General features: G+C 40.3%; 1 protein-coding gene across 3 annotated transcripts in view; it reads left to right on the forward strand.

Annotated features, from left to right (window-relative positions):
* Positions 1–16943, forward strand: part of CSNK2A1 (casein kinase 2 alpha 1) — a 55465-nt gene extending 38522 nt beyond the window's left edge. For 2 of the 3 annotated variants that reach the window (XM_065893688.1, XM_065893687.1), the window contains exons 7-14: positions 1332–1391; positions 2824–2907; positions 7411–7521; positions 8434–8535; positions 10041–10141; positions 10978–11126; positions 12153–12239; positions 14425–14716. In XM_065893688.1, coding sequence (XP_065749760.1) covers positions 1332–1391; positions 2824–2907; positions 7411–7521; positions 8434–8535; positions 10041–10141; positions 10978–11126; positions 12153–12239; positions 14425–14540 — 810 coding nt within the window. In that variant the 3' untranslated portion in view covers positions 14541–14716. Of the gene's footprint in view, positions 1–1331; positions 1392–2823; positions 2908–7410; positions 7522–8433; positions 8536–10040; positions 10142–10977; positions 11127–12152; positions 12240–14424 lie in introns of all 3 variants that reach the window. The other variant, XM_065893686.1, reaches the window with a different exon arrangement.
* The last annotated feature ends 3579 nt before the right edge of the window (positions 16944–20522 follow it).

Here is a 20522-nt window from a genome sequence, read left to right on the forward strand (position 1 = left end):
AAGTTCAAGAAGAAATGTATTGTCTGTATATAAAAGCAAGGACTGCTTGCTTATACCTTAGGATTCCTCAGAATCTTTGGGTTCTAGATCTTAAAAAGAGATGGGTGGGGAAGGGTAGTGTAAATTCTGGTAAAGCGCAAACCTCTGCAACAGATACTCTGACTTCTGGCCAATTTCAACAATTCTCAACTCCAGCACAACAGAAGAATGTAGGCACTCTCTTGGGTTTTAATTTGTAAAGGTATTTGACTTGCCTTTGCACCAGGCCAGTATCATTAGGTATATGGGTCTTCCCTGGTGGTGCAGTGGTTAAGAATCCGCCTGCCAATGCAGGGGACACGGGTTTGAGCCCTGGTCCAGGAAGATCCCACATGCCACAGAGCAATTAAGCCTGTACGCCACAAGTACTGAGCTTGTGCTCTAGAGCCGGCAAGCCACAACTACTGAGCCCGTGTGCCACAACTACTGAAGCCCGCGTGCTTAGAGCCTGTGCTCTGCAATGAGAGAAGCCACTGCAGTGAGAAGCCCGTGCACTGCAGCAACGAGCAGCCCCTGCTTGCTGCAGCTAGAGAAAGCCCATGCACAGCAATGAAGACCCAATACAGCCAAAAATAAATAAATACATAAATTTTTAAAAAAGAAATGTTAGGTACCAATAAATGAGTGAATTCTTTTGCTGAGTGGAGGAAAAAAGGAAGAAGAATTGTTTTAGAATCAGAATGATAATTTCAAGGAAAATGTCGTCAGAGGACACCACTGACCATTTAATGATATGTACATTTTTTTAAAGTCCGAAACTCTTTAGAAACTGGAAAAGATACATGACATGTTCAGAGTTTACTTTCATGACATGTTCAGAGTTTACTTTCAAATTGGGACAGTTCTATTAAATTGGCTCAGCAGATTGACAGCAATCCATCTGCATACCCACTGGTGATCTGCATTGCCTGTAACTGTAGGCCAAAGGGGAATTAATTCCCTACTAAGGAGGCTATGTGTTTGCCCACGTGTTTTATGAGAAGATCTGGAGGTAAATGAAAAACTACAAATGTATATCAGTGCGTGTTCCATATGTAATTGGTATGTTCCCAAAAGTAGATTATAGCTTCAGCAATATGAACTTAAGTAATTCTTCACTTTTATATATAGAGTTTAAGACCCAAAGTGTCTCTTTCGTTTTATATTGGAGAAGTAGAGAGTGGTGAACAGACAGATCTTAGGACAGTGGTAAATGAGCCCAGTCTTGATTTGAATTACTACAAATGAGGATGAGAAATTTCCTTCCTTTCAGTACTATTTCATGGCTCAAATGTTGCATTTGTCTTTAACAGCAATTGTACCAGACGTTAACAGACTATGATATTCGATTTTACATGTATGAGATTCTGAAGGTAAGAGAACCTTGAATACTAAATATCATTAGATCTCTCCTTTGTTAAATAATCGAAATGACCCTAGAAAAGCCAGTGGGTTAACTTTGTAAAATATGGGGTTTGGGGGTCTGTTTATATAAATTTTTAATAAATTAGTAGCATCAGAATTCTTATGCTGATGTAAAGGTTATGGAATAAGGGTCTAGTAAGAATATAATTTATAATGCTTTGAAAGCGGTATTTAGAAGAGGTGGGACTCCTTAACAAATACCTCTATCTTGCTCTTACGAAAGTTACAGTTAAATTGTCAAAACTTGTAAAAAAAAATAACTCCTGGTGTAATGGCTTCTGGTGTACTTTATTTCACTTAAAATTGAACAAGTAAAACAGTAAACTTTAACTCTGCCCTCAAAGGGCCATTGTCCTAAAGATTATGTAAATCTGTGCTTAGAGATTGGTGATTTAGAATGAACTTTGATTCCTGAAGTGGGATCACCAAATATATTGCTTCCAGTAGTCAGAAGATCAGCTTTATAGATAAGAAGATTGCTAAGAGTTGGCTAGTGTCTTACTAAATGAGGATTGACATAAAGTCTGCATTTGAACCTTAGAAGTACCCTGAAGAGACTATGCCAGCAGAAATATTTGATCTTTCCATTGGCTCATGCGTTCTTGTGGCAAGCAGGACTTCCGAAAGTTAAGGATATGTTTGCCTAATCCTGGGAACCATAGGAACCCAAGTTGCCCTTCAGAAAGGACAAGAACTTGGCCAATGACATCAGCTGACTTGAGGGCCTGGATTAGCAAGCCCCAGAGGTTATGCCACTCACTAGTTTGAGATTGGACATGGTTTTCAAATTGGGTTTGATGTCATAAATCAGGAGTTGGCAAACTCCTTTACAAGTACAAATGGTAAAATTTTTGGCTTTGTGGGCCATAGGGTCTTTCTCACACTACTCACCTCTGATGTTGTAGCATGTTCCAATTAAGCATTCACAGAAACGAGCAGCAGGCCGTATTTGGCCCATGGGCCGTGGTTTGCCGACCTCTACTGCATACTCTTAGCTGCTAAAGAATTACTGTTCTTTGAATACAAGGTTTGTAGTATAGATCAGTTTTCTTCTTTTGAGGGGCTCGTGTTTGTGAAAATAATCCAGGCTTTGGGTAAGGGGGAGAAATTGGAAGTCATGTAATTGGTATACGCTTTGAGTCTTTTTAACAAAAAGGATGTTGAAACAACTGTGCAAGAACAGGATTTGAAGTTTAGAGGCCATGCATGGGTTTGCACAAGTCTCTAAAAAGTACCTGCGGAAGTGATTGTCCTTACTTTGACTCTCAGGAGTGTTGTGAGGCTAGAAGGAAAACTGTGGAGGAAAAGGTAAGGGACTTTAACTAAAAAATCACTCTTATACAAGCTAACGCTTTCCTTTCTTACCTGTTCCTCCCACAGGCCCTGGATTATTGTCACAGCATGGGGATTATGCACAGAGATGTAAAGCCCCATAATGTCATGATTGATCATGAGCACAGAAAGGTAAAGTGGTAGATGGACAAGTCTTATTTATCAACATGATGGAGTTAACAACCGTCTTCAACATTTTATTCCTAGCATCTGTCATAGTCCGTGGTACCTGTTAGGCACTTAATAAATATTTGATGAATGAATGAATGAACAAATCAGTGTGGAATCTACAATATGACATTAATGAACTTATCTATGAAACAGACTCACAGACACAGAGAACAAACTGTGGATGCCAAGGGGGAGGGGGGTGGGGGAAGGATGGACTGGGAGTTTCTAGAATAGATAAACAACAGGGTCCTACTCTATAACACAGGGAACTACATTCAGTATCCTGTGATAAACCCTAATGGAAAAGAATGTATGTATATCTGAATCCCTTTTCTTTACAGCAGAAGTCAACACAACATTGTCAATCAACTAGAATAAAATAAATTCTTTTTAAAAATCACAATGATTAAAACTTTATTCATTCATTCATATTCCTATCAAAAAGAAAACAGATTAGTGTAGTGGGTAAAACATTAGTTTTGGCAGGGAACCTGGTTTCTAGTCTTAAAAACTACTCTCTTGGGAAATGCCTTTCTCCTCATCTGCCTCTTTTTTTTTTTTAACCTATACAGTGGGTATACAAGTAATATTTGTCTTGCATGCCACTAGCTTATTGTGAGAATTAAGTGTGTACAGTTGTGAAATGGATGAAATATTCAGAAGATGCTGCTGCTTATTAGCAAGTATCATGAGGCCCCTGAGCTCTGCAAGTACTTTTAATGAAAGCTGCAGTGTGACATTTCTGTTTTTCAAGGTGACCCAAGCCCACCTTTTATGCAGTGATGGCTCTCTGTTGTAGGCTTTGGGGATATAGGTGATTTGTTCATTCAGTTAGTATTCTTTTAAGCACACACTATGTAATAGGTATTGTTCTGGAGGCTGGGGATATATGTGTGAGACAAAAATAGATTAAAAATTCTTGTCCATAGGAGTTCACATGTGGGGGAGACTGGTAGGATAGAAAGTTAAAAGTGATGTGGAAAGGGCTTCCTGGTGGCACAGTGGTTGAGAGTCCGCCTGCCGATGCAGGGGACACGGGTTCGTGCCCTGGTCCGGGAAGATCCCACATGCCGTGGAACAGCTGGGCCCGTGAGCCGTGGCCGCTGAGCCTGCGCGTCCGTAGCCTGTGCTCCGCGACGGGAGAGGCCACAACAGTGAGAGTCCCGTGTACCGCAAAAAAAAAAAAAAAGTGATGTGGAAGAAAAAATAAAACAGGAATAGGGAGTGGCAGAGGGTGTTGCAGTTTTAAACAAGGTGGTAAGGAGAAGGTTTCATTAGGAAGGTGACGTTTTGGAGAACGCTTGAAGGGAATCAACCATGCAGTCTCGGGAAGAGGATATAGCAGATGCAAACCCCTGAGACAAGAATGTGCCTGGCATGTTGGAACAGCACAGGGATAGAGCTGGGATAGAATGAACACGGGGAAGAGGGGAAGGAAAGGAGATCAGAGAGATAAATAGAACCAGATCATGCAAAACCTGGAAGATCACTGTCAGGCCTTTTCTCCGAAGACACAGGGGTTTTGCAGGATTTGAGCAGAGGGTTGGTAAGTTCTCACTTGAGTATTTAAAAGTTCACTACACATCTATTAGAACAGCTAAAATAAAAAATAGTGACAGTTCCAAATACGGACAAGGATGCAGGGTAACTCAATCTCTCATACATTGCTGATGGGAATGTCAAGTGGCATACTCATTTTGGAAAATGTCAAACTATTGTTTTATAGTTTATCAGTTTCTTTAAAAGCTATAAACAATCCAGCAGTGACATTTATCCCAGAGAAACAAAGACTTAGGTCCACACAAAAACCTTCAGTGCATAAATGATTCATCAAACTCTGGTATATCTATACTATGTAGTATTGTTACTGATTAGTAAGAACTATTGATAATGTAACAGCTTGGATGGGTCTCATGCTGAGTGAAAAAAAGCAGCCTCAAAAAGTTAAACTGATGGTTCCATTTCTATAATACTCTCAAAACGATAGTTAAAAAACAGAGAGGTTACCAGGGGTTAGAAAGTGAGAGGAAGGTATAACACAAAGGACATCTGTGGTGATGTCCTTTATCTTGTGGTGTAAGCTATATGAAGCTGCACATGTGATAAAATTGTGTAGTACTATACACACTTATGCATGTAAAACTGCTGAAAAAGAAAGGTCTCTGAATTGTCAGTTTCCTGGTTTTGATATTGTACTATAGTTATGTAAGATATTGCCATCAGGGGAACTGGTGAAGGGTACACAGAACATCTCCAAATTCCTATGAATTTATAATCATTTTTAAATAAAAATACTTTTTAAAAGGATCATTCTGGTTCCTGTGTGGAGAATTGAGGGTAAAAGTGAAAGGTAGACCAGTTAAGAAAAGCAGCTCTTGCAATAAATCAGAGATTGGTGATGGCATGGACCGGAGCAATGGCAGTGGATGTGATGATATGGTCAGAATATGGTAGAGCCAACAGGATTTGTTGACAGATTAGACTTGGGGTGAAAGGGAGACAAGAGTCCAGGGTGAAAAGTTTTTGACCTGAATGACAGGATAAATGGAAGGTAACAGAGGAGGAGGAATCTGGGAGAAACAGGTTTTGCAGGGAATTATCAGAGGTTTAGTTTTGAGATGTCTGTTAGGTGATCACAGAGAGATGGCTGGTGATATGTGTGGGCTAGAGAGTATAGGTGGGAAAAGCAGAGATACTGTGTGTGAAGCCACAAGACCAGAAATGGTCATCTGGGAATACTTATTGATAAGACAGGAAGCTCAGGGACAGCTCTGGAGCACTGATATTAAGAGGTTGAAGAGAAAGTGATAAAAAAGTTATATTTTCTTTCATACCTTTTGTTATATTTCCCTTTGTTTACTAAAAGAAGACACTGAACCTAATTAACAGTGAACTTTTGGAGACAGTACTGGAGCAGTCAGGCATTACTCAGACCCTACTGCTCACACTTCAAATCATGGTCATGGTTGGCACACAAAGGGCAAATAAGGTTGCCTTTTTTTTTTTTTTTTTAATTGGAGTATAGTTGCTAAGGTTGCCTCTTGTCCTTGCTACTACTGTTTCCACCTTCAGGATACATTTTGGTAAGAGCTGTTTTGTGTGGCTTTTCTCTTACTGCATTCACTCAGTAAATGTTTTTAGGTTTTCTCCTGTGTACTGGGCATTACACTGAATTCTAAACATTAGCAAAGGTGAATAAAACAGTCCCTACCCTCAAGGATCTTACCGTCCATATTTTTTTTTTAAATGTTTTCTTCTTTACTCAATTTTTTTTTTAATAAATATATTTATTTATTTTTCTCTGCGTTGGGTCTTTGTTGTTACGCGCAGCCTTCCTCTAATTGTGGCAAGCGGGGGCTACTCTTCATTGTGGTGTGTGGGCTTCACATTGCGGTGACCTCTCTTGTTGCAGAGCACGGGCTCTAGGCACGTGGGCTTCAGTAGTTGTGGCATGCGGGCTCAGTAGTTGTGGCTTGAGGGCTCTAGAGTGCAGGCTCAGTACTTGTGGCACACGGGCTTAGTTGCTCCGCGGCATGTGGGATCTTCCCAGGCCAGGGATCAAACCCATGTCCCCTGCATTGGCAGGCAGATTCTTAACCACTGTGCCACCAGGGAAGTCCCCAGTCCATCTTTTTTTAAAAGGTAGCAAACAAATATTCAGTAAAGAGCTGTAGCTTCTATTAAAGAAATTTTAAGGTTGGTTGGGTAGGGGGGCATATCAAAGACAATAGTTGCTTCTATTTGCATAATTAGAAAAGACTTCATTAAAGGAGCTAACTTAAGTAACTCAAAAGATGAGATGTTCACCACAGTAGGAGTCTATATTGAATAGTGGAGACATTCTAGTCAGATGAGCAGTTTAAGAAATTTGCAAGCAGCCACATAGCACAGGGAGATCAGCTCAGTGCTTTGTGACCACCTAGAGGGATGGGAGAGAGGGAGACACAAGAGGGAAGAGATATGGGGACATATGTATATGTATAACTGATTCACTTTGTTATAAAGCAGAAACTAACACACCATTGTAAAGCAATTATACTCCAATAAAGATGCTTTTTTAAAAATCACTAAAAAAAAAATTTGCAAAAGCACAGAATGAGATTGTATTTTTCAGGAACTGTAAGTCTCACTAGAGCAAAGGAATTAGATCCTGGAGAGAACCCTGTATGTCAAGCTAAGAAGTTTTATTTTCATCCTAAATGCAATAGGTGGTCACTGAAGGGGTTTCAATAGAGAGTGACATGGCTGTTATTTTTAAAAAGATTACTCTAGGGAATTCCCTGGTGGTCCAGTGGTTAGGACTCTGCGCTCTTGCTGCCAAGGGCCCGGGTTTAATCCCTGGTCAGGGAACTAAAATCCCACAAGCTGCACAGCGCAGCCAAATAAAAAGAGTACTTCTAGTGGCAGTGGGAGGGGTAACCTAAAAGATAAAGTCACTCATTATTCATTATCTTTTTATTTCAGCTACGGCTAATAGACTGGGGTTTGGCTGAGTTTTACCATCCTGGCCAAGAATATAACGTCCGAGTTGCTTCCCGATATTTCAAAGGTCCTGAGCTACTTGTAGACTATCAGGTGAGAAGAGGAGGGCAGATAAAATTTTGGTCCTTGTGTTTATTTTGCACATAATTTGCAAAAAATGTCATTTTGCACTTTTGAGTAGGCCATTTATGCACATCCATGGCTATCCCTTTTATATGAATGTAAAATATGAATCACTTCAGTTCATCTGCCACAACTTATGTTTGTATTGTCATAATGTCAGTAGAATATGAATAGATCTGCATTTGATCCTAACGGAAGAGAAAGACACTTTTTCTAATCAGAAATTACACAGCTAGTTTGAGAATTGTAAGCTAGATTTAACCAACCTTAAAAGTAAACTGAAAAAAATGTTCCCTTCTTAAATTATATCTAGATATAAAGACCTTCCCTCTACCAAAAAAGAAAAGAAAGCACTCTTCTCACGGAAACAAAATCCTTGGGAATACCTTTCCTGCCCCAGTCCTCCCAGGTGTTATCAGATACCTTAAAAAATTCAGACTCTGTCCTAGAAATTCCTTTTCTGGGGTCTTGAGGATATAACCCTGAGTTCAAAAAACATTTTATACATAAAAATATTCTTTACAACATTATTTATAATGGTGAAAAACAGAACACTATCCTGTTGTAGGAGAAGTTAAAGATTAAATTCTGAAGCATTCATGCAATAAAAAAATGATACACGTTAGAAGGTTTCCATAGGCTGACAATTGGGTTGTTCTTACGTAAGTGAAGAAAGTAATTCAAAATAGTATGTACAGATTTAAAATGAGAGGGTGGGGGAGCAAGGGTGGGAATGCATAGAAGAAAAACATGTTTTTGGTATTTGGACTTTAAGTCAGTGGAGTGGTTTGTTTTTAATAAAAAGCTTTTCTAAAAAAATTTGAAGTGACAGGATTCACTCTTGTCATTTCGTGTGTGATGACGACATTTTCTTTAATGCAGATGTATGATTATAGTTTGGATATGTGGAGCTTGGGTTGTATGCTGGCAAGTATGATCTTCCGGAAGGAGCCATTTTTCCATGGACATGACAATTATGATCAGGTGATATATGTTGTTCCTATTAGGAAATTTACTGGTCTTACCAAGTGACGGCCAGATCTGCTTACCCATTAGAAACTGCAGTGGATCTTGCTAAAATACAGATGCCTGGCCCCCCCCCACCTGAGAGCTATTAAATTAATAAGTTAGAATCTGAGAGTGGAACCCTAGAATAATTTTCAAATATTTGCTTGTCAGCCAACCTGACATTGATCCTCAGATTGGTGTCTTGGGAACTATTGGTTTAGCTTTTGAAATTAGAGTTTTTCCTTTGCATTGCTTGTTTAATTGTGAGATATACTTGTATATACATGTTTTAGGAAATATTTTACAATTCAAAGAATAATAGTTTAAAATATAGGATATTACCTTAGAATCTCCTAATGTGAGCTTTTATTAGGGTTAGGAATGTTTTCTCCAACATGTTGGTTTATATGTGGTATTTCTGTGATCCTTTTGTCTCGTCATACAGATTGAGTCGATGTATGTCAGTAGAAATATAGATGGTATTTTTTATACTAGCTGCACTTCCCCTTGTAGATCAAGGGGCCATTTCATTCAAGGGAACCTGGAATGATTCTAGGGCCTTGTGGAAGGTACTGTTGCCTTGTTTGAGCACAGTGACTTTTTTTTTAAATTAAACTTTATTTTGAGGTAATGTAAATTCATGTGAAGTTGTAAGAATTAATACAGAGAAATATGGTGTGCCTTTTATCCAGTTTCCCCCTAACATAACTTTTTGCAAAACTATGTACAGTATCACAACCAGGATGTTGATATCAATATAACCAAGGTACAGAACATCTCTGTCACCTCAAGGATCCTTCATTTGCCCTTTTATAGTCGCACCAAGTTCCCCTCCCTCTCTTTCATGCTTCTCTGTTGTAATCTCCATTTCTGCAATTTTATCATTTCGAGAATGTTATATACATATGATGACCATTTTTCATATGAGTCGAAGAATACCATGTGAATTCGGTTAAAATCAGCAACTCTTTATCAGGTGCCATGCAGAATTGAGGAATATAGACAAAAAGAAAGAATAGCCCCTCATCTCAAAAGTCCTTCATAGTCTGTCTAGCAAGGGAACCAAACATATAAGAAAGTAAGTTACAGTAGTAAATGTCAGAGTAGAAGTGTAGACAAGATACAAAAGACAGTTGTAATGGGAATGAGTGGTCTGAGTATATGGGGTTGGGGGGGAGCTTCCCAAAGGAAGTAACATCTTCAGCTGGGTTGTAAGGGGGAAAAAAATAAGACTTCACCAGAAGGAAGGAAGCAGGTTATAAAGTGGTTTGCTTTTTCTGTTTGATACATTCACATCAGTAATAATTTAGGGAACGTTATGTGGAAATCCATTCATGTTGTGCAAAAAAATTTGAAGTAAATTGGTTGTAACATTCATACCTGTAGCCATGATGATCCGTTCTGTTAATTCAGTCATGCTTAATTGTTGATTTAATCATGTAATATGCTTTTGGTGTGGGTTTTGTCTTCTTCAATCCTAGTTGGTGAGGATAGCCAAGGTTCTGGGGACAGAAGATTTATATGACTATATTGACAAATACAACATTGAATTAGATCCACGTTTTAACGATATCTTGGGCAGGTAAGTCACAAAATAAAATCTGTGCATCTGTGCCTTAAGCAGTTTGGGTGTAAACTGGTCCTTTGGATCCCCAGAATAGTTATGTTCTCTTTGCCAACACTGCTGAGGTATCTCTGGTCCACTGCTACAGAATGCTGCATAGGCAGGCCTGTGATAAAAGCATTGGATTGAATGGCCATTTCCCCAGATTCACTTACAGGATTCTGAGTGTGGAGGTTGTAGTCAGAAGATTCCTGACTATGTAGAGTCTAGTAGAAGGGTTACAGTTGAGTCAGAAATCAAAATCTCCTGGTTCAACTTGCTTCTCTAAATGACAGAATTGTCTCTAAGAGAAAGAAATAGTCATAGAATAAGTACATGCTTCAAGACTGATGTGCAGACAACTAGACACAACACTAAAAATAGTGACTAGACACAACACTAACTCATTCACCACTTAACAGGAAGAGGTGGACTTTCTTGATACAAAGGCTTTTCCTGGCCAAGTGGCAGAGATGCCAGGAAAGGGAGTGTGGGGGATGGGGAGGGAGGCCTGGTTAGCCCAGCCACCTGGCCCTCCTTGCTGTGCAGGAGCATTCAGTCCTGTAAAGTAACCTGAATTATGTTTCATAAAATTGTGGGGACCCAGATTTCTCTTTTCTGCAACACTGCTATTTCCAGTCTCTCCAATTAGCTTTGTTGTCTCTGCAGTGGCAGAGCAGTATAAGACTAGTCTCTTGAGTTTTTATTTCTCTTGTGATTGGCTGGAATCCTAGCCACTAAGGAAAATGTAGGAGTGAAATGTTGGGCTTCTCTGCCCCTTGGTCCATTTCTCATTCCCCCTTTTGGCTCTGCAGACATTCCCGTAAGCGATGGGAACGCTTTGTCCACAGTGAAAACCAGCACCTTGTCAGCCCTGAGGCCTTGGATTTCCTGGACAAGCTGCTGCGGTACGACCACCAGTCACGGCTCACCGCAAGAGAGGCCATGGAGCACCCCTATTTCTGTGAGTCCAGCTGTTCAGTCCACAGAGCCTGTGCAGGCCTGCCCAGTAGATTGTACCAGGCCGGGGAGAATATATGCTGTGAAGAAAGCCCTGGGCCCAGAGCCCTACAGAACAGAATTGGAATTCCAACCTCCTGTACTTAGCTTGCTGCAAGGTTACTTCACCCACAGTGAGCCTTGGTTTCTTCAGTGGGGACCATGATTGTTGAGAGGATTCTTATCTAACAGAGTACCTGACTTCTGATCACTCCTAAATAAATTGCTTTTCTTACTGTGTGGGTGACACTTCTCAGTGGCTAGTCTGGAATGGTTGGATTAGAACATACAGCCCTATATCTGTCCCGTCTCTTGTTAATCATTTGTTGGAGAGAGCCAAAAAGGCTTGAAAACCTTATTGTATGAACACCTTGACCTAGGTTTGTGAGTATAGCTAACTGTTGTCATGAGTGAAAATGCCACTTAGCTGCACCCCATCCTCGCTGTGTTGGGTTGTTCCCTGGGGAGTGGTTGGGTGGTATTTTAGTGAATCAATTACACTCTTGCTCAGTCTCCTGTACCTAAAGCAGACTGAAAGGCTGATGGAGATGTAGAGTGAAGTCTGTGGTCATAGCACTAATTTGCACAAGGCTGTAGTTTTGGCCTGTTTGGCACCAAGCTGTAAACCGCAGTAAAACCAATTCACTCTGATAATATATTTCTGTTTGGGTAAGGGTAAATTGTATTATGTCATCAAATTCTAACAGGATTGGTTTTGTTTTAAATTAGCTCTACTATGGATAATTACCTCCTTTTCCTACTATTTAGTTTAGTAGTTGGCCTTTACCACAGTTTGACAGGAAAGATAGTTTTATTTTGTATTACTTGTTCAATTCATAGTGAAGGCAGTTGACACCTTAATTCTATTACTAAGGGAATAATATGGAATACAAATAAAATGTAAAGAATGAGGATGACAGCTTTAAGGCCCCAGCCCATTAGTTTAATCCTTCAAGCATAATAGAATCTAACCTTTTTGTCTCTTTTCTAGACACTGTTGTGAAGGACCAGGCTCGAATGGGCTCATCTAGCATGCCAGGGGGCAGTACGCCTGTCAGCAGCGCCAATATGATGTCAGGTCAGTTCATTGGTAAATTTATTTTTTTAAGAAAAGATAGAAGTCAGTTATCATTCTTAATTTTGCTCCCTCTTTGTGACCTGATTTCTGTGGCCCTCCCTCTTCTCTATAATGATTACCTTATTGACATACTGACCTGTATGGCTCTCCCCACCAGGTTTCAGGATGCTTTTGAAACCTGGTATACCTTAATGGCCCTGCCTTGAGTAAGAGTATCAACAGTCTCTTCTAGGCCAGAATCACAAAAATTATTTGGGACTTGAAAGTCTCAACAAGCCATGAGGAGTAAAGAGATCCTTTCATCTCACAGGTTAGAGTGACAGTAGGTGATGCTGTCCTCAGGAACAAGATTAAGAAAATGAGGGAGAGTAGAGATGGGGTTTGTACATGGGTATATATGCGTATAAGAATGGTTCTCGGGCTTCCCTGGTGGCGCAGTGGCTAAGAATCTGCCTGCCAATGCAGAGGACATGGGTTCGAGCCCTGGTCCAGGAAGATCCCACATGCTGTAGAGCAACTAAGCCCGTGTGCCACAACTACTGAGCCTGCACTCTAGAGCCCGCGAGCCACAACTACTGAAGCCTGTGCGCCTAGAGTCCGTGCTTCGCAACAAGAGAAGCCATTGCAACGAGAAGCCCGCACACCGCAACGAAGAGTAGCCTCCACTTGCTGCAACTAGAGAAAAGGCCGCGCGCAGCAACAAAGACCCAACACAGCCAAAAATAAAATAAATTAATTTAAAAAAGAATGGTTCTCTGAGTTTTTCCAGAGCAACTACAGTGTACCTAGTAAATTATAATGGTTTATATGAAATTATCTTTAATGTTGTTGAGTCATTATGATTTAGAGTGAGTTTTTACCCAGAAGAAACGACAGTTACCGAAAAGAAGCCATAGGCCTGTCCCCTAAGAATTATATATGTAGGCAGCGTCCACATGGATATACTCGTGATCGTGAGGGTACTTAGACACCCTCAAAGAATTGCTGTTACCTGAATTCTTTTTTTAAAGAACTAGCTGCCTTCTAGAGTTTATCCTCTGGGTGTATCATGCCAACGTGCAAAATGATATATGTCCAAGGTTACTCATTCTAGCCTTATCTGTAATCAAAGAACATTAAAAACAGCTCCGTGTAGAGTAGGGAACTGATAAAATGAATTACAGGGCATCCATTCAGTGGAATGCTATATGGCTAGAGAAAAGAATGAGTGTTTCGTGTTCTTGTCTAGTTTCAACTCCAAAGTAGTAATGTGAAATGAAGAAAGCAAGATCAGGACCATGTCCAAGACCAGGAATGGGCAAGAATATATAATCACATTCTTATATGTGATTCTTATATGCATATTTTTATAAAATTATATTTAAGTATATGCATAAAATATTTCTGGAAGGATACACCCCAAAAGTGGTGCCGTAAGTTGGCCAAGTGACAGGGCAAGGGAGAGTTCTCACTGTGTACTCTTTTCAGCTATTTTTAAGGCATGTAACTGTATTAGCTATTCAGAAAATATACAACATTTTGAAAATGTGAAGAACTAGCTGATTGAGGGCAGTCTAACAGGTAATCTGATCATGGGTGGAAGAAACTAAATGGAAGTAAATCCTAAAACACTATTTCAGCTTACAGATGAGAAATGATCCTTTCTGCACTGAAAATGCTGGCTAACAAGGGAATGTGGTCATGAGCATGAACTTTGACTCCAGCCTTCTACTGTTCAGTTCACAGTGACTAGCCACATGTGGCTATTTATATTAACTGAAATCAAATAAAATTTTAAAATCAGTTGCTTAGCTACACTAGCCACATTGCAAGTGCTCAGTAGTCACATATGGCTAGTGGCCATCACGTTAGTACAGATTACAGGGCATAAAGTTTGGTTGGACATGCTGCCCTAGACAGGCTTGGGTTGGAATCCAAGCATAGATGCCACTTGCTAGCCATGCACCTTGGACAAACCGCTTAAACTCTCCAAACTTAGATTTCTTTACCTGTCTACTAAATTTATTGGAGCTTGTCATTTTAATTTGTGAAGATTTAATTTGAAATTAGATTTACTTTGTAAAAGTCTAAGGAGAGGCCTTTAATAAAATGAGAATTTGTGTCACTTTTGCGATAGGTGCTCTGAAAAACTGGTGACTAAGATTTCCATGGTGTCTCTAGCTCACTGTCAGCTGTTGTCTTTCAGGGATTTCTTCAGTGCCAACCCCTTCACCCCTTGGACCTCTGGCAGGCTCACCAGTGATTGCTGCTGCCAACCCCCTCGGGATGCCTGTTCCAGCTGCCGCTGGCGCTCAGCAGTAATGGCCCCTTCTGTCTCCTGATGCCTGAGCAGAGGTTGGGGAGTCCACTTACTCCCTTGATGCAGCTTGCGCCTGGCGGGGAGGGGTGAAATACTTCAGAAGCACCGTGTCTGAACCGTTGCTTGTGGATTTATAGTAGTTCAGTCATAAAAAAAAAAAAAAATTATAATAGGCTGATTTTCTTTTTTTTCTTTCTTTTTTTTTTTTTTACTCGAACTTTTCATAACTCAGGGGATTCCCTGAAAAATTATCTGCAGGTGGAATATTTCACGGACAAATTTTTTTCTCCCCTTCCAAATTCAGTTCCTCATCACTAAAGAACAAAGATAAACCAGCCTCAATTCTGGCTGCTGCGTTTGGGTGGAGATTTCTTCCCATGCCCACCATTGCTCCCCTACCATCCCACACTTTGAGGGGTTTGTATTTCATGCTCTCCTCCAGAGATTACAAAAATGTAGCTTCTTGAAGGGAGGTGGGAAGGAAGGAGGAAGGAAGGACCCAACCTATAAGAGCAGTGTACTGCTAGTCACTTATATCACTTTACTCCAGAAGTGCTTCAGTGGGGTTATACTGGTGAATCTAGTGGAAATATGTCTTAGTTACACTGAGATGCTGAAAATCTACCCAAAGTGCAGACAGGTCCTGAAAACGTCTGTTCAGTATGAATCATGTCTTATTGACCTAACCTAAATCCAACTCACTTATAATTTAGTTTCAGTTCAGTTTAAAACTTTAATACAGTCCCTCCCAGGCTCCTTAACCTTGGTCCTCTTCCCCTTTCATCTCCCAACATGCTCTATAGCTGGTAGGAGGGGGAAGGCAAAGTCTTTTTCAGTTTTCTTTGACTTGGCCCTTTTGAATTCAGTTAGTTACTGGGTATAATTATTGCTTTTTACAAAAGAAAAAAACATTGTCTATGTTGGTTTCATGCTAGTAACTCTTGAAGAGCTAGTGAGAGATGTGGCCACTGCATTTTATTTTAAGCTTTCTACCTTTTCCTCCTACCTTCCCCTTCCCTCACATGCCATCCATTGAGAAGACCTGCCCCTCAGTCTTGTAAATGTACCTGAGAGGTAGGAGCAGAGCCACTATCTCCAGTGAAACTGAAATGGTAGACCTGTAATTGTGGGAAAACTAAACTCTCTTGTTACAGCCCTGCCACCCCTTGCTGTGTGTATATATATAATACTTTGTCCTTCATATGTGAAAGATCCAGTGTTGGAATTCTTTGGTGTAAATAAACGTTTGGTTTTATTTATCAAGGTTAGATTTAAGTTCCCTGTGTAAAGGTCTCGCTGGGTGGGTGGCTCACGTTCACATCTGAGGGGCCTGCAGCCCTGTACCGTGGAGGCTTCCCAAGGCCCCCATTTTTATACAACCCTCGTTCAACCCATGGTACCGGGCAGGTAGAGAGGCCTTAAAAAAGCTCCACAAGCCAAAGCGTCTCTGGGGATTAAGGATCCTTTGCCATAAATTCATTTTGTGTCTCAGCAGTGCAGGGATTGGGGATGGGAAAAGTCGCCAGTTTTTGTGTGTTTGTGTGTGTAAAGTGGATTTTCCACTGTAATCCAGCCACCTAAGTTTATCAGGTGCTTCACTGAGGAAGCCTAGTTTTTTAAGCACAATAGCAAAACCATCAGCTCTGTATTTTCTCCTGTTGCTTCATTACCGTAGCTGCTTGTGGGGACTAGGAAAAATTCTTCCAACATATTTTAAGGCCTGAAGTCTTAGTTCCCCATTCTCCTACCTTTATAGATTCACAAGTCTTTCTCACCTGGGCATCATAGATAAACAATTGTTTGAGGAGTTGAATTTAATGAACTTATCTAACTTTGTAACCCATCTTAGCTCTAGTAACTTTATCAAAGGTGGTGGCTTTAGTGAATATAATGGTAAACTTTAGAGGAAGCTAAAGCCTCCTTTTATAGTGCTTCTCAACCATAGGGAAAACATTCTATGTGGCAGGGTGATCTTCTTCTTCGTGGCCACTTACAGTGGATATTTATTGTTCTCGACCCTTTTATGCCCTAGAATGCTGTGGGGGTTACCATGTTGAATTTGTGCAGAACCTCAAAGCACCAGATGTGCCAGAGATGCAGTTTGAGATTACGTTTGCACTGGATTGTGATTTGAACAGGACACTTATGACTGATGAATTATTTCTTTTGAGGTGGGGAGGAGGGCTGTAAATCAAGACTTCACATCCCACCCTTGTAGCTCAGAGAACCTAGGTGTAGCTGAGGCTGATGTGGGGAGCTGCAAACAGCTGGACCTCCTAACATGCATCAGACCTTGCAAGAAACGTAAGGTGAATGCAGAGGACTCTGAAATGCCACCCAAGAGCCTTTTAAAAGAAATAGAAGTATTTAAAATGCTACTTAAGGAGTCACTGCAGAAGCATGAAGAAAAAAAAAAAAAGACCCAATTGGGTGGGTGGGTGGGGGGCAAGGGTTTACAGAGTAACAACTTCTGTGTTGTTGTAAATTACCTCATCTGTATACCTTGTATTGGGACACTTCATTTCTCAGCACTACCTGTGTCTGCATTGATTAGATGGCAGGAAATGGAAAGCCAATCTAGGACACTTGTGTTGGCAATTACTCTGAAAGGTTCTTTAAGTATTTTTTAAACTTTGTTTGAAGTGCTCCCTCCCCCCTTTTAAGTTTGAAGTCATAAGTTCCCCCTCCCCACCTTGATGATTTATTGGTTGTAATTGTATTGTATTTGGTATAACTAAAACATAACTGTGCTGGGAAGAAGTTGTGCCATGAAGGTCTTTAATTTTTTTTTAATAAAAACATTTAAACAAATGAAATGTCCCTGCAGCCTGAGCAATATGCTTCTCCAACCGACACCGTGTGTGTGACAGATGGCTTAGTTCTCAAGTGCTTTGAATTTAATACTGGGCTGATGGAGATGTGAAATGGGATGAATTAAGGTTGGTTGAGGAGCACTGAAGTGTAGGAGTTTTTGACATTGCGATACAGTGAAGAGAGCATGATGTTTTTGCTAAACAGGACTGGTTTCATTCCTGCCCTCGTCGCATACTTGGCTACTTGGCAAGTTACTTCTGAATCTGTTTCATCATCTATAAAATGGAGCCACTGCTTCTTTGGGATTAAATGAGAGTAAATGTCAAGTGTCTGGCACCTGTTATGCCCTTGTTCAACCTAATACCCCTGGCCCCTGGTATGGGGGATTAGTCCTTGGCCCTGACTTTGCAAGTAATTCACAGTATGATCTCTCCTCCGGCTCTCTTGGGACCAGCGTGTGTTCAGTCAGGGGAGTCTGGATGAGATGTCTTCTGAGTTCCCTTTCAGCTCTGACACTGATTTTAGAAAGTTTGAGTTAGTGCGTAAATACAGAGGTCCATGGAGACAGTTGGTTTGTTAGCAGAAAAGACCAGTGCTCAGTGAATGGCAGTAAGCCCTGTGGAAGGTCAGCCTTGGAGAGACCTCCAGTGCAGGAGGCGACGTGCAGCCTTTGGTGCCTGGAATGAAGGTATTGCTGGTGAGCAAATGGGAACATACTTGGCAGCTTTAATAGAAACTACCAAAAGGGCTGGTAAAAGAGGTGAAACGAGTTTACTTGCTTATTAATGTCAAATGAGTAAATTCTACAACAGTATATACTTGAAATTTCATTTATTCTCTCTCATTTAACAACAGTTGAAAAGTTGAAATCAGGAAATGCCGTTATCCCAAATTCTTAGTTTCCTTTAAATGTTCAGTGCATCCGTATGTTAATAATATTGGGAGTTGAGAAGTGTGGTTTAGATAAAAGGAACCATTGTGTAATATCTTATATCTGAAATGCCTAACTTATATGAACATTAATTTCTCACATTTACTCTTATTTTATCCATGAGACAGATAGGAAGAGTAAGTTGTTAGAGTGGGCCTGTTAGAGACAGAGGAATATATTTGGTAAAATTAGATCTTCAGGGTATGGCTAATTACTGTAGTCCTGAAGTAGTAGAGAAAATTGTGGATTGGTTGACAGATTTTGAAATTTTTATTTCCTCTCAATCTTTAAATTTCTTCTTGTTTCACCTGTTGTCAAGTGTGGTTACAATTAGAACTGACCTTTTGAGTATCTCTTGAAAAAATCTAGTTTTGTCACCACTCCCACTAGCAGATTTCTCTCCTGAGATTAGAATTGGGTTTGAGTAGTTGTTTAATCGTAACAGTCCTTGCCTGTACTTCCCTGCTGGTAATTTCCTCCTCCCTTGTGCTGATTGATGCTCCATCCTATGTAAAAGTCACCTCTCTCTGCTTCCCCCACTGCCGTCACTACCCCTGCACCCTTTTTCCTTATAACACCTGACCTTATGTTATTTTTGTCTCTTTCCCCACCTGCATGTAAAGTCCCTGATGACCTTGTATGTCTTACTAATCTGTGCATCCTCATAAAAAACTTTTTTTTTAAGTGTGTTAATATCCTTCAGAATTGAAGAGGATCAAATGGAGTAGCACGAGGAAAATGCTTAGCACCATACCAGGCTCATAATAGATGCTCAATAAATAGTAATTCCATCCTCCACTCCCAGTTCCACCTTTCCCCTCCTCCACACACAATAAATTAGTGGGAGTGTTGTTGAATAAAGAACATCTCAAGATGAGAAGAGCCTTGTTCATAGATGTGCAGCTATAATTATAAGCCACAGGCCAGACTGGATTAACATGACAAAATATTTATTTAATGTTTACTTATTTATTTTAATTACTTAATAATTTAATGAGCCCTTGGTGCAACCTTGAGTGGCTGAAGGCTGAGCAACGATCCTGACCAATTTAGTAGAATTAGGTGCTACAATATCCCCTGCTTTCCACCATTGGTATATAACAATGTGAAATTCAGGCTGTTCTCCAAGTAGAACAGATACATAGAGGGTGTCACAAGGTAGTCTGGTTCTGGAGTCAATGTGGACAAGTGCTTTCTAGATTTCATAACTCTACTATGATTCTGTGCTAAATTTAACCACTTCAGAGAAGCAACCTAGTAGAACTATAAATGCCCTGGTTCTGATAAGAGTTATGGCTGGCTGTGTAGTTTTGGCTCAGTAATTTAACCTCTCTGAATCTTCAAAACTGACTTAAATTATTATTGTAAAACATTTTAGATGTACCAAGTTGTAAAGAGGCTGTAACACACCCATGAACCCACTGCCCAAGTTAAGTCTATATTACCAATACAGATGAAGCCCCTTTTGCCCCTCTTCTCTTCCTCCCTGCCCCAGAGGTTCTGATATCTTCTTCATATGTAAAATTGGGGTGTTAATACCTATCTTACAAGGTGGTTATAAGATTAGATGATAAATGTTTGGAAAGTGCCTGGCACACAGTAGAGTTGGGCTAAATATTCACTTCCACTCTGAATTGTATAGTTGTGCAGGTTACGTGCAGAAAAAGATTCCATGTCTATAGGAATGCCATAGACTTGTGCATTTATTTCTACAGTTTTACAGTAGATGGCAGTAAAATACCTGGTTCTAGAAGAAAAAAAATCCATGCATTAAATATGACAGGTTTTCAACAGATGCAAGTTGTTTCTAATTTCCATGAAGGCCAGCATTGCCCTGTTCTCGCCCCCTCTCACTCTTCTTCTCTAAGATTCTATCACTCTTATCTCCTCTGAATTTTTAATTTCTCTACTGAAAGCCAAATATTTTTGCACTATAGCAAATTACAGTCTGGACTTGCCTCCCTGTGGTCATAATCACCAGAGATTCTTAGTGGTCTCAATGTTAGAAGCTCTTCCCCAAGCACCTCCAGATGGGAGTTTATAGGATGGACAGTCCCTTTCTTAGAGAAGTTCCCGAGGGGATTGGGTATTTCTGAGTCAGCTTTACTCTTGCATCATCTGCTTGGACAGAATTTTCTTGGCTCCTCTAATGATGAAAAGGAAAAGCAGCAGCATCTGGCAGCTGTGAGTCAGAGTCTCGGCTACAGCTAAACATTTGTAGACTTACCTAGAGAGGGAG

Source organism: Phocoena phocoena, chromosome 15 (assembly GCF_963924675.1).
Source record: "Phocoena phocoena chromosome 15, mPhoPho1.1, whole genome shotgun sequence".
In the NCBI taxonomy this organism is placed as follows: Eukaryota; Metazoa; Chordata; class Mammalia; order Artiodactyla; family Phocoenidae; genus Phocoena; species Phocoena phocoena.